General features: G+C 38.3%; 1 protein-coding gene across 2 annotated transcripts; it reads right to left on the bottom strand.

Annotated features, from left to right (window-relative positions):
* Nucleotides 1–5043: 5043 nt before the first annotated feature.
* On the bottom strand, nucleotides 5044–13956 carry si:dkey-29d8.3 (uncharacterized protein LOC556220 homolog). 2 transcript variants are annotated; one of them, XM_036556822.1, is made up of 7 exons: nucleotides 13852–13956; nucleotides 10989–11133; nucleotides 10453–10566; nucleotides 8753–8897; nucleotides 8371–8516; nucleotides 6831–6970; nucleotides 5044–5659 (listed from the first exon to the last, which is right to left on the bottom strand). In XM_036556822.1, exons 1-7 carry the CDS (start codon nucleotides 13865–13867, stop codon nucleotides 5523–5525), a joined length of 843 nt encoding a protein of 280 aa, XP_036412715.1. In that variant the 5' UTR covers nucleotides 13868–13956; the 3' UTR covers nucleotides 5044–5522. The 2 variants fall into 2 exon arrangements, with proteins under 2 accessions (XP_036412715.1, XP_036412714.1); XM_036556821.1 differs by having other exon boundaries at nucleotides 13507–13930.
* Between the last annotated feature and the right edge of the window lie 407 nt (nucleotides 13957–14363).

The following is a 14363-nucleotide window of genomic DNA, read 5'->3' on the forward strand; positions in this document are numbered from 1 at the left end:
TGGTATGGGCAAGAATTTATGTCACAGTATAAGATTATTGATGGTTGTTGTATACATCACTGTAAAGTTTGTGTATTTTTTCCCCAAACAAAACCATTTTGGATGCTTAAGTAAACATTTTGTGGATTAACAATGGCGTATTATTCTGGATGTCCCTTCACTTTTAATAAGAACCATATTTAACAACTGAAGAAAATATTTTTATTGGGCTAAATAGTAAAAAGAGAAATCAACAATATATAGACAGTATCAGTATCAGTGTTTTCTAACCCTAACAAGACAAAAGTGAGCCCACAGCAGCTTCTCCAAGCCTGGCAAAAATGGTGCTAAATGTTGTTTTACGTCTAAAAGTAATTTGTCTCACACTTGAGCTTTAATCTACGGCCGTGAGACACTCCTGGAATTTAGCAGGTATTGCAGCCGTTGACGCTACCAGTTTTAACTGACGTGGAGCCTCTGGGCTTGTAGGCCGAGACCACGGCATCGCCTGGAGCAGCTAGTTGAGGGTGAGGCGCCATAGATGGTGCACATGGAAAGCCAGCTAGTCATAATGCTAGGCTAATGGCTAACAGTTAACCCCAAGAGACTGGCTTCTCCTTCCACTCTTGTTAACTCATTAACTCAATCTGAGGGGTTTGTACATCAGCATGTTTGTACATCACGTTATCTGCACTTGTTTGCATACCAGTATGACAGTAATATCAGATGAACCGCTATATTGCCCACTACAAGTTAGTTAGCTTAGCTTTGTGCTCCAGTGTCTTGGCTATATTTGGAGTGAGGGGAAACCCATGATAATGTTATTTTCCACCAGACTATTTTCCGCTCACTGTTGTGCGGTGCAGGGAGTCTCTTGTCAACAGTGAGCCAACACACACAGAGCAGAGCCAGTCACACCAACACATTCATGAGGATTACAATGTACATGACAAGACGCCTCACTTAACCGCCATGTAAAAATAAAAGAGAACTGATCAAAGAGCCTAATTTGAAAACATGGTGATTTTGTGGTAACCGAGCGTAGAGATTAGACGGAGGTGAATTTCCTGTCACTCATTCTGAACCAAGACAAATTGCTTCTCGACATGTTTGTCTCTGCAACCAGCTCACTGATCTTCCATGATATGCAAGAGTGCAACACTGAAGGCAGTGATTCATACGCAAAGAGCAAAACATGAGATTAACTCTGTGGGAAGCTCTCTCCATCACACTCTCTCTTTCTTTGTACCTCAGTGCCCTTTATATATCAAACCTCTGGGTGAATCATCTTATTAAAAGAGAAATTGCACACAGCATATATGCCATCCATTGTAGTCGTTTTATTAAAAGTTTATGAAGTCATTAGTATCATTAACATTCATAGAAAAAAGAGAGGTAATACACATACAAAATAGTGCAGTTGGCTATATTTAAGCTAAATGCATGTGATAATCATTGTAAACATATACACATTCTAATACTGCAGTTTGTAGTATGAAATACAACTATAAATGCAGACATACATTGGCAGAAAATCACATTTACACAATATTTCACTTACCTCAGACGTATTTGTCCAAATCTGTTGTCTAAAATTTTTCCTTTTTTTAGTTTAGCGCTAGAGCTATGAGGCTAAAAACACTAGAAGTCAATAGTCGCCCAAATCTTTTCTGTAAATACTTCTCTCAGTACCGCTTAAACTGCATCTAAGTCTTAAGTCATTAAGATTGTGAATACGTGTTGATGTGATATAGGACACAGTATGACAAACTGTGAACTATAAACATTAACAAAACTTGCAATTTATATAAAGAAACAGAGATGACTGTTAATCTAGACTTTTTTAAAATTAGAAACAACAGAAATCACAAGTCTAATCTAGGGCCCACATGTCCCTGTGGTGGCCATGTATGTGAAAGGGAGCCAGATTCTAAAACCGTTGTCTTAAAGGGAACTCCAAAGATTTTTCAATAATTCTACATAATTAGAATCGGTTCAGATGTAAACAAAGTCATTCAGAGTGGTTTGGTATGAAACACTCCATTCTGGAGAAACTTGCAGAGTCAGAATTGTTCACAGTGGTGGTTTTAGGAGCCAGACGTCTTAAGACTTTATTGCCCCTAAAAGTTCCCTCACAGAAAATGATTACATTAAATAGCTAAATTTATGCTGCCTGATGTCTGACACATTGTTTTATGATAGTTTTGTCATAAAGTGTATTTAAATCTATTTATTTGAATCTATTAGTGGCAGAGGAGTACATGAAGGGTGTTCTAAGGCAAAATAGCCCACAAAGAAAACTTATTTTTTCAGATTACTGACTATTTTACCATCATCAACATTACATATGAAAACTCAGATAACACAAGTAGGTTCACTGATGGTTTTGCACAGTAAATAAAATGACTGTAAAATGAGCCTGTAAGTTTCTCTAGAATGAACCACTTCACATCAAACCACTCTGAATGACTCATAAAGACTGAATTATTCAGAAATTAAAAAAAAATGGTGGAATTCCCACCATTTAATTGAGTGCCAACTGCATTCAGCTACAGGGTGAAGTAAGTTGTACTGCGTCCTAAACCACATCAACAAGTCTGTGCGACCTTAATGAAAAACTGGATGTGTTTTTAGCCGGTTGAGCAAACTTTTGAAGATGTGTTTACGGAAAATATTCAGCTGGCTATTGGCTTCTAGTGTTTGTTAGCTTCATTAGCCTCGTAGCTCTAGTTTAAAACCAAAGAAGGACAATTTGGATCCCAAACATGCCTTGGCTGATCGACAATATATGGCGAAATTGTGTAAATTAGATTTTTTCACTGAACCATTTCTTTGATACAAATAAGACGTTATTAGTTTATGTATAAATGAACCTACTGAACTGGAATATTAGACTAGGTAAACCAACCTGGCTCAGCATATGCATACAATATGAACACCTGTTTAACTGTGATAATCTTGCTATGCAACCCTCAGTTCGAGTGTCAACTGATGAAAAGGCCATTAAATATAAAGTATGTCAGTCATGCTGCTCTATTACAAGTTATAAAATGTTTGAATTATTCACATTTCTGCATTTTTACATGGATTTCAGTGAATTCTTTAATTAATGTGCTAAAAAAAAAGAAAAAGAAAATTGCTTCATTGGCTTAAAACCTATAAAACCCACTTTTAGCAGCCGCCATCCACTTCCTGTGCTCTGTCATCTGTCTAACAATACTGTGGAAAAATTCTCACCAACTCTTCTGCACACAGCTGTTCCAAGAATGTGACATAAGTGATCCTTTGAGGAGGGATTTCTCGTAAGTCCATGCATATGTATTGGGTTTAAGGCCTTTTAATAGGGGTGCAAATCTCTCACCTCCCTTCATTTTGCTTATGACTGTTTAGCAAAATATTATATCAAATAACACAATTGATTTTGTTATACACTGAATAAACAAATTTGCCTGGAAGACTTTTGGCCCAAAGAAATAAGTTAATTTTTTATGTGAATATTTTATTGTAATCGAGTCGAATATTCCAAAATCAATGTAGCTTTCAGTCACCACCTTCATGAGTCTTTATGCCCCCACCTATTACCATCTTTGCAACATAACCCATCTACAGTTCCTGTAAATAAAAAAAAATTCAAGTGGAATCAACAAATCAATAGGATGCAACTCTTAAATCAGTTCCTGATGAGCCAGGGTTTATTTAGGGTGCCTGGTTGGAAAATATGTTTTTTCCCAAAAGTTTTCTGACAGCTGACCATAATTATTTGTTTATTGATTCTACCACCAAGGGAGCACTTGCCTAATCCATGTTTAAATGTCTTTCTCCACAAACAAATAACACGGCTACAAAACAATTCTAAACTCTGTTCTTCTAACCACAGTGAGCAACAAAACTAAGCGAAGAAATTTAGCATGGGAAAAGGAGCAAAAATGCAGAAAATCTGGCAACTCAAACATTTTCTTTGAATGAATCTTGACAGGTTATCAACATAGTGTAAGGCTGATATGGTTATTCCACATATAAAAGCATGCAGTCCTGTGTGGCCACCTTTTCAGGGACTTCTCAATGGCATTAACTGAATAGTCAAAGTCTCATTGACCACAGAACAGTGTTTTTTTATATATATAAAAGAGTGCATATATTGTTCACATAGAAAATTCAGACATACAGTACTGTGCAAAAGTCAGAGGCCTCTGTAACAGCAATTAAGTTGTTTACACACACAGACACACACACACACACACACCCCTTCTAAGCTGCTTATCCTTCAGGGTCGCAGGGGCAGCTGAAGCCTACCCCAGCAGTCATTGGGCAGAAGGCAGGATACACCCTGGACAGGTCACCAGTACGTCGCAGTCCATACATGCACACACACACACACACTCACACCTAGGGGAAATGTATAGTGTCCAATAGGACAGACTGCATGTCTTTGGACTGTGGGAGGACACCGGAGCGCCCGGAGGAAACCCACGCAGACACGGGGAGAACAGGCAAACTCCACACAGAAAGGGCCCTGGGAATCAAACCCAGGCCCTTCTTGCTGTGAGGCGACAGCGCTACCCACTGCGCCACCGTGCCGCCCCTCTGAGGAGATCAGAAAATAATCCACTAGTTAAAAGTTAAAATAATTGGGAAAAAAAAAACCCAAAAAACAGGAGTTTCCAAAACTGGAGTTCAAAAAAATCATTCAAAGAGAATCCTAACAACTGTGTAAGATCTGGTAGATCAGATAAACAGCACTTAAAGCTTTCATCTTTGAGAAAATCAATTTATCATGGATGTGTAGCTCTCAAGAAGGCATTACTGAGAAAAGCAAACAGACCAAAAAAGAATATTTGCAAATCAAACAAAGCATCTGCTGGTGTTCTCAGAACAACAGACTGATCACACCAGAGCCCAAATGCAACTAACTTCTAAGACTGAACTTTGGAAGTGTGAAAAATATCCCTGCATATTTCTCTGAAACACTAAAAGCAAGTCTGAAGCTGCAATAAAGGTAAAGAGTGGACACACTAAACACTGAGAAATCAGATTTTTTTTTAAATTTAGTTATTAATTGTTTCTGTTAAATACATGTTTTCTGCTTTTTCTCCTGACAGCAAAAAATAAATAACTTATACTTAAAGGCCTTTTTGCACAGTATTATATATTCTTGGTATAAATTTATTATGTTAGCCATTTTGTCACATGATAATAGACACATACATACCTATTGTGTCTAGTTGTATTACAATCAGTGCAATAAAAAAAACAAAATTAAACTTCATTTGACCTCTGCTTTTTTATGACTAAATGAACTCTGCACTGATTTTTAACAGCTTTCTGGAATCAGTGAAGGATTAAATGCTCTGTGTGTATGTAGTATTAATAGCAATGTAAGCTACTGCTATGACAAGAATGAAGCACCATGAGACAATAACCAATTCTGCTTTGTTGCTGTGTGGTGGGGTGCTGATGTCTCGGTCCACCTATGAAAAAACATAACGTGATCCACGCTTTGGCGTGTGGTGCTTCATCTCTAAAGTAATGTAAAACCTGTGCCGCTACTTGTCTGCGGTGCTTACAGGTGTCATCAGCCCCTCAGCTGTCGTTTCCTGGAACAGAGGCTGTGTACGATGCCTCCAGATCACCAGCAGCACTCGCACCACAAACAAAACGCAGGCCAGCACCAGGAGAACAGCTGTGGACAAACCACACACAGACAGTATGCATAGGATGTTATGAGTTGCACTATGATAAAGTGAAAACAAAGTAGAAGGGAGGGGTGGAGTAGAGCAACCCTTAATTAACCCAGTATGAGGTTATTGACTAGTGTCACCCTGGCCTGACCCCAACTGACCTGGTCCTGCTACAGCCTGGAGGGCAGCATCAGCAGAGCTCCTTCTGTAGGTTTATTTGTTTGTTTCTTAAAATCTAAGCTCAGTATTTAATCCATAGTAGTCTAGAGCTGTGACAGGTTTTTTGCTATGCATGGAATTTATATTACACAATAAAATGAAAGTAATTATACTGACTAATTATGCTATATATATTATATATATATATATATATGGAAAACAAGATCATTTTTAAAACTTTGAATACTGTTCAAATTACATATGTTGTTGATATTCCAAGTAATAAGTTAAAATGTCATCTACAGAAAACACTTAAATATGTACAATTTATTTGCTGAGCTGAACATAAAATACACACATATTTTTAGTTTTTGTAAATATTACAAATTGTAAATTTGAAAATATCTGTAGTCCTTTACATTGTATATAAATTTCATGATGAATAAACCAAAAGAAATGACCCAAAATGACTTGGAAAAACATCTGGTTCCACTGACTTACATTAAAAGTAATGTAGGTTTTTTCCTTTTCCTGTAAAGTTATCAATTTGGAGATACAAGGTTTTCTTCCGATGACAGATATATATACATATATGATTTAATATGTCAAATTCAACAAACAAACAGTAATTGTGCATTAACTATGCAGAAGGGTGTTCTCTGTAGAGGATGTGTTACAAAACATATCATTTGAACAAACTTTTGCACACAACTGTGTACAAATAACTTCATCAGATGCAAATAGTAATAAAACATCAACTCTGCTTACGAACACAAACACGGTTTGAACAGAAACCTTCCACATGTTGAGCTACGAGTGTGAAATAAATAATATAAAATGCAACATTTTTGTTTTTGGCTAAGGGTTGAGTTTGAAAGCCATTCTTCTGTTTCCAATGGCATGACTGATCCTTGCCTTATCCTTCTTACTCCACCTAGTGGTGGTGTGTGGCAGGTCCAGGTTGTTGGCCTGTTCCTCAAACAGTAAAGTAACTACAGTTTGCCTTAAACTCACCTGTAAAGACAGCATTCCTGCCTGGAGCTGCTGCATCATAGTGCCTGCTCAAGCTTCCAATGAGAGCGTAGATGACGACGGGGTAGACAGTCAGAATGTAGCGCACATGTTTCTCTATCACAAAGTTCTCAACAGCAAACCTGTACACACAAAATATTACATCGAATCAGTGAAATCAAATCACGGTGGCACCTTAAAGAAATGGTTTACTTAAAAAGCTCCAGTATAAATAAAGATACAAACAGATACCAAACGGGTTAAAAATTGTTTTGTTTTTTTAACCATTCTTTTAAAAATCAGACTCATTAAACTCTATAAATCTCTATACAGTCAAAAAAGACATAAAACAGTATGCAAATGTCAGTTTGATACCCAGGACTGATATTAGATTATACTATGAGAAAACACTGTGTTGGATATCAGAGGAATTAATTAAATAATATGACCTACTTCTGAAAGAAATCTGGCTTGAAAATTCAAAGATTTGCTTGTGCTGCAATATAATGTAAATCACAGTACAGTACGTTATCTTGATAACAATCCCAATGTTAACATACATCATTTGGTAAATCAATTCCTTTATTTTAAATAGTGTAATTTTACACACACTTGCACTTTAAGTAACATTTATTTTTTAGTTTTGATGTATTTCGTCATGTAGAGTCCTGGACTACTGAGTAGCACCTCTTCTACAGGTGCTACTCAGTGAATTTGCTTCTGTCTTGATCAGCTATTTTCCCTCTCCCCTCCCCTGAGAAAATTCCAAGCCAACTTATATTGTCTGTCGTTCACCAAACTCAGTGATGCCCTCATAATTTTCCTCTGATCATGCTCTGACCATTATCTTCATGATTTTCCAAGCAGATGTCGCCTCATGCTGGAAAGGTTTTTAACAGCTGCTGGTGCACATATTCACTAGGGATGTGCTGGGGTCCTTGAGTACTGCTGAAGGTGCCAGTATTTAAATAATAAAATCACTATTCAGGTATTTGTTGCATCTCATTACAGGAACACTTGTTTTTTTCAAAGAAAAACAAGTATCTCTAAAATGACAGCTTTACAAGAAAAGGCTAAAGTCTTTCCAACTATGTCCGTTAATGTAAAGAGGTTGTATTCCAAGCCATTTTGGAGTATTTCTATTAGTCCATTCATCAAGAATTCTTTTACATTACATAAAGTGCAGCTGCCATGCTCAAATGGTGTTTAAAAATGAAAACTGAAAAAAATTAGAGTTTTTTTTTGACAAAAAGTACAGTAAACTGTGGTGAGTTTGCCCTCGATTGGCAACTGAGTGTTACAACCCACTAGAAACTTTGTCCGGTTGCAACAGTTTTATCACTAAGAAGATGTGTAAAAATTTACTAACTACGGACTAAATCCAGTCCAAATAGGTCTACTTAAGTGAAGTGCCTCAGAACAAAACACAGCTCATTCTAAAGCTAAAGGGAACAAAATTGGATCGATATCAGTATCAGCTGATTCTCAGGTTTCAGCATCGATATCAGAAAAGAAAAAGTGGTATTGTACCATCTCTACCTACCATACAATCACTTCCAAAAGCAGACCACACAGAGCAACAGTGGCAGCATTTGTTGTGGACACTGATGCAATACCCAACACAACAGCAAAGTTGAGGAGCGTGGCTATTGTTGTCCATGTTGCATAGGCAGCAATGGCATTCTGAACCTGAAATACACACATGCACCAGCAGTTCGCACAGCTCACAAAGTTGCCTAGCCAAAACAATCATTGTATCATCTGTTCGCACACAGCACAACCTTCTAAAGCCAAAAATAAAGCTTGTCAAACATTTTGTTTGGCATGACTTGAAGCAATTCAAACAGGAGGCGTTTGTCATTTCCAACACATTTGCTTGTAAGCTAGCTGGATTCAGCAGGAAGTAGGCTGCTGTAAGTACACACCAGCACACGGATGCACCAGAGGTCAACAGGGTGGTTGTATTTGAGCCAGGCTCCATGAGCTTTTAGGCCAACACAGGAGAAGAAGATCATGAGGTAGTTGGTGAAGGCAATCAGAGCCAGCACTATTAGCGCTGGGATCATTAACCTGCAGAGGAGGGAAAAATACAACATATAAGAGCAGATCTTAATAACTTAATGCAACAGCCAGAAACGTCTCACCCTGAACATGGTAAATCGGCCAAGACATATTTGGTGTCTAAAGTTTGCTTCTTTAGTTTTGCACTGGAGATACAAGGCTAATGTAGCTAAGAAGTTATAGAAGCTTATGCTGCATCCGACTTTAAGTCTGAGCTTGAAATTACATTATTGCAGGGAAAAAAAACTCAGATACCTCCATTAAAACTTGCCAGCACCAAAAGCTCATGAACAGCTATACAGTCCACACAAATGAAGACCTTAAAAAAAAGGCAGAAGGAAAATCTTTTGGTCTTTTTTTATATGTTCGACTACTTTAAACAAGATTTGTCTGCTTCTAGCAGTGTTAAAAGTAGAGAAGTGATACTTTTTACAGTGGACAGTGTGAGCACCAATGTTGATGTGAGGTTATATGCTGAACTTGGGGTTGAAGACACCTTTCTGACTTTCTGAGCAGGAATTTCCACTTGCGGGCCTTTTTTAGGGGATTTTCTTTGTTTTTTTTCCATAGGTCGAAAATTCCATGTTATGCGATTTGGTTGAATGCAGGAATATACCCTAATAATCAGAAACGAGAAACCGGAAAAATGGACAAAACTATTGCTGCATTCAACTTGGCTCAGAAGTGAAAAGTTGGGGCTTTAACCTGCATCATTTTGAGCTCAGCACACTCGAGCTGCAAATAAGGAAAAATGTGGACGCCTCCATTAAAGAGAGTATTGTTAGCAACACGCTAGGCAGCTACCATTAGTGATATGAGTGATAACTTTGACATCCATGACACATTTACCTACTTAAAAACAGCAAAATTTGTGGTCAAAGTTATAGATTCAACCAAGTACTGTGTGTGAGGAATCATTTTTCTTAGTCAGAGGTGGAAAAATCCAAGTTATGGCTTTGTCAAACGCAGCCTGACGTAGCTAAACACAGTAGCAGTCATGCTAAAGCCTGAATTTTATCTGTACCTTTGTCCAATTTTCATATAACAGAATATCATACGCAATGAAACCACTTAAGCAATTTGAGACAACTTAACTACTCAACATGGTTTCAGGCCAGTGCTGATGATTTAGCAAATTAGCACCATTACCGCCATCACTTGTTAGCAACGTTAGCCTTGTAACGCCACTGCAAAACTAAAAAAGCAAACCTCAGACACTAAACAAGTCTTAGCTGACTGTCTACATTTGGAGCAAGGAAAAAACTGTGTAGATTTTCTTTTGGCAATAGTTTTTGCCAGACTGGCTTTTATAGGAATACTTTATTAATATACTAACGTGGCTAATAGTGAATGAACACTAGTAAGAAGGACTAGTTAGCATATTCGCTGGCCTTTACACATTTTCATTCATGACCAGCTCCAGCTTTTTTATTAAGTATTCCTTTAAATCTTGTATACTGTTAGGAGAAGAACTTCTGTAGGTCAACTGGAGCTCAAATATCACATATTAATCTCATTAAAAATATGTTAGCATTATGACAAGTTCACACAGACTGGTACCTACTCTCGGTCCCACAGGATGAGCCAGGTGCTGTTTAGAACCATGTTAACCACCCAGGAGAGGAAAAACCCATAAGGAAGAAGTGCAGGACTACAGTACATCCATCCAGTTGAAGTCCTTAATAAAATATAGCAATAATATTCACCTATTTCAGATATAAGCCCATGCATTGTAAAGTGCAGTCTGTAGGTAACTGGACAATGACCCAATTTTTGTTATTTTGTCTCTGTACTTCAGCAGCACACTGGATTTAAAATGTTTGGCCTTTTACAAGAACATTTTGACTGAGTGTAGCCCTGTCCCAGACTGTCCCTTATTGGCCGGTGCATGCTTAAAAACAAGTTAGAAGTAATCCTCCAGGTGCAGGACACATGACTACTGGAACAGAGCATCAATTCTGTCAGCAATTTGTTATGTAATAATTCAACTGCCAGCAAAATAAAGACTGGAGAAAAACATTCCAACAGGCAACATTAATCACTGGCAATAAATGTGTTTATTAAGTTGCACTTATCTGTAGGAGAAACATTTGAAAGTACCGTCTACAGAGCCAGGTGAGAATGTATATGTTCATAAGGAGAAGCCAGGTGTAGAGGAATCCCCAGATGGAGAAGGTCCATCCAGCGGGAGTGATCTCCGTATCATACAGCGCAGAAACATTGCCTGTACTTCGCAAAAATGGACCTGAAAGACCACAAAACAATTAACAGCATTTAATAGACCCATATTCACATTCAGATTTGTTTTTTAGATCTGATCAGTGGGACTGACTGTCTGCAAACTGAATCTACGTGTTCAGGGAGTGACTTTATTTTTGCATATATATGCTGCTGTTGCAATAGAAACAATTGCCCATATTCACAGAGCTTCTCAGAGAAGGATTGCTGACCTACGACCAGATTCCTCTCTTATTTACTAGTGACAGCAACAGGTCCTAGATCAGTCCTTCTTCTCTGAGAAGCTTTGTGAACACAGGCCAATGTAGGTGTCTGCTCAAAGCCTAGTAAAGTGTTAATGCTTCAAATTGGGATTTCAAATTTTAAAATTTTTGCTGTTCACACTTTCTCTTTGGTGTGTCACTATCCTATCTAAAACATACGTTTTTTTAAAGATATGCTATGCAGGTTTGGGGATTTGTAGACCTCTCTGGTGAAAACTGCAGAAGAATGTCGGTTGTGCTTTGGACCCCTTTCCTGAGTGGATGAATCTGATGATTGTGAATGCATTGAAAGAGAATTCAAAGAGAACTCAGTCAAAACCTGGTGAAGTCTGTGTCTTCTGAAGATGTGAGTGAATTATCTGTCATCTAGAGGTCTGCACTAGGCAGATCACGTGGGTCCCACGTGATCTGCTAAATAATTTGTGGGCGGTTTCATTTTGAGGCATTGCAGCCAACATATTTTGGGCTCATGGGTGTTAGGGTGGCTGGCAGCGTGGGGCAGGGCTTGGACAATTATTGGCTGCTTATAGAATCAAGCAGGCAAGCAATAAATGAGCTTCAAGTGGGCTGCAGTAAAAAAGCACTTTAGTAATCACTTGCAGGAAAACAAAGAAAGAACATGCAGTAAATAATTATGCAGAAAATTAAAAAGATATTTTTTCCCCCAATTCTTTTGACTTTTTAACCTGTGCTGCGGTCTCAGCCTCTGTTTCGGCTTTAAATTAATTTCAGCTGATCTGTAGATGTCTTCAGAGAGTTATTAGCTAATAATGTAGAGAAAATAAAATAATAAATGTTATTAGCCGAGTTAAGCTGCTACACTGCTCTTTTTTGTTTTGCTGTGAGCTGCTTGCTTGTCTGTCAACAATGACGGCATGTGATGCGACGCGTATTGTTTGGTTGCGAGTTCACATGGTTTTGATTAGCCTAAAAATACACAAAATATTTACTTTTATTTTGAAATGTTTATTTTTGCTGCTGGGTGTGCAGAGGTACAATGGATCTGGAGGCTGCTCTGCCATGTCACAAGGTTTGCGTGGACATGTGGACACGGTTTACAGCAAACACAGGCAAGAGGGGGACAAAGACCACAAGCACAGGCCAAAGTAGGCGATGTTATTTTTGCATAATCACCGGGCCAGACCTTCCTTTTTGAGGCTGTGCGTGCAATATTAATATGTAAGAACATACAATGTGGTCTGAGAAACTCCCGTGAAATTCCACTTGACTTCTCTGACTTTTAAATTACTACTTCAGGCATCACAGGTGATAAACACCGGATTTTACTATGTTTTTTTCCTCGTCTAATACAATTTCTTTTAATTCTAACAATAAAAGTCTTATACAGACCATCTTTAGTAAGTTCCGATATACAAGATATATAAAAGAAGAAAGATGTGACCACATATTTTCAATGAATAGAGTTGATGTTCTCAGTAGCTGAAGGGGAATTCCACCATTTTTTCAAAATTTCTGTATAATTAAGTCTTTGAGACATAAACAAAGCCATCCAGAGTGGTCTGATGTGAAATTCATTTGTAGAGACTCTGATTACTACAGTGGTGGCGACAAGTGGTGGGTACAACATAAATACAGCCATTTTATTTACTATCCAAAGCCACAAGTGAACCTACATGAGTCTTCTGAGTTTTTATATGCAACACTGATGATGGGAAAATAGTCAGAAATTTGAAAAAAAGTTTTCTTTGCGGACTGTTTTGCCTCATAACGCCCTGCATGTACCCCTCCGCCATAAACTGATTAAAATAAATGGATTAAAATATATTTTAAACCAAAACTTTATCAAAAACTATCATAAAATAATATAATAATAAGATATCAGGCAGCACATATCCAACTATTCCAATGACTTTCTCTAATGAAGCTTTTGGAGGTGGACGTCTGGTAATAACGCAGAATCTTCTTAAATGGGTGGAGTTCCCCTTTAAGCCACATCTAGTCCCATGTATTTTAACCACGCCCAGTACTATGAACTATTTGGAACTGAACTGGGAGCTGAAAGACGATGATGGAGTGCACGAGAGCGCAAGTACGCACTGCACCGCCGATGGAGACACACCCACCCACAGTGTCGACCACTCTACCACGAGCCTTACCTTTCCCAGAGCCCGCCAGAGCGTTGATGGCCAAAGTCGCGATGTAAGCCAGCACAAAGAGCACAATGGCTAAAATACGCAGCACGTTCTTCTCGCCCATGTCTCAGATATGTCTCTCTCCCACACAGCTCAACTGCTGTTACAGTTTAGAGCCAGTGGTGTTAAATACGCACCTACTCAGCTGAGGCCACAGCGCGGTAACCAAAGCCTGACACTCGCAGCTGACCGTGATTACCACTTCAATTAGATTAAGTCTCGCGCTGCCGTAACGACGTTAACGTTACATACAATTAAAAAAAACTACAAATATGAACAATATTGCTCATTATTTTTAACCAACTTTACCCCAAAAAACTTTCATGAAACAGTCAGTCCACCGCTTCCCCGACGTTTTGGTTACAAAAGCACTTTTTCACACCCTGGTTCAGGCAAGCCCCGCCTCCTACGCAACGATTCGCTGTGTCCATTCTTATTGGCGGAGTGCGCGTGAACGTGAGCTCTTAGCCAATTGTAGCGCAGGGGGCGGGGCTTGCCCGAAAACGAGTGTGAAAACAAATCAAACGTTGCGCAACGAGGCGCGCGGATGCCACCTGCTGGTCTCTTTATTTTCTCTTTCTTTGTTTCTTTGTTTCTTTGTTTCTTTATTAATTTCTTTGTTTCTTTCTTTTATCTTTCTTTGTTTCTTTGTTTCTTTCTTTTTTCTGTTTTTCATGCTTTCTTTCTTTCTTTCTTCCTTTCTTTCTTTCTTTCATTCACTCTATCTGTCTTTCTTTCTTTCTTTCTTTCTTGTTTGCTTTCATTATATTTTTTTCTTTCTTTCTTTCTTTCTTTCTTGTTTGCTTTCATTATATTTTCTT

The sequence above is a fragment of the Colossoma macropomum genome, unplaced genomic scaffold, assembly GCF_904425465.1.
Source record: "Colossoma macropomum unplaced genomic scaffold, Colossoma_macropomum, whole genome shotgun sequence".
Lineage (NCBI taxonomy): Eukaryota > Metazoa > Chordata > Actinopteri > Characiformes > Serrasalmidae > Colossoma > Colossoma macropomum.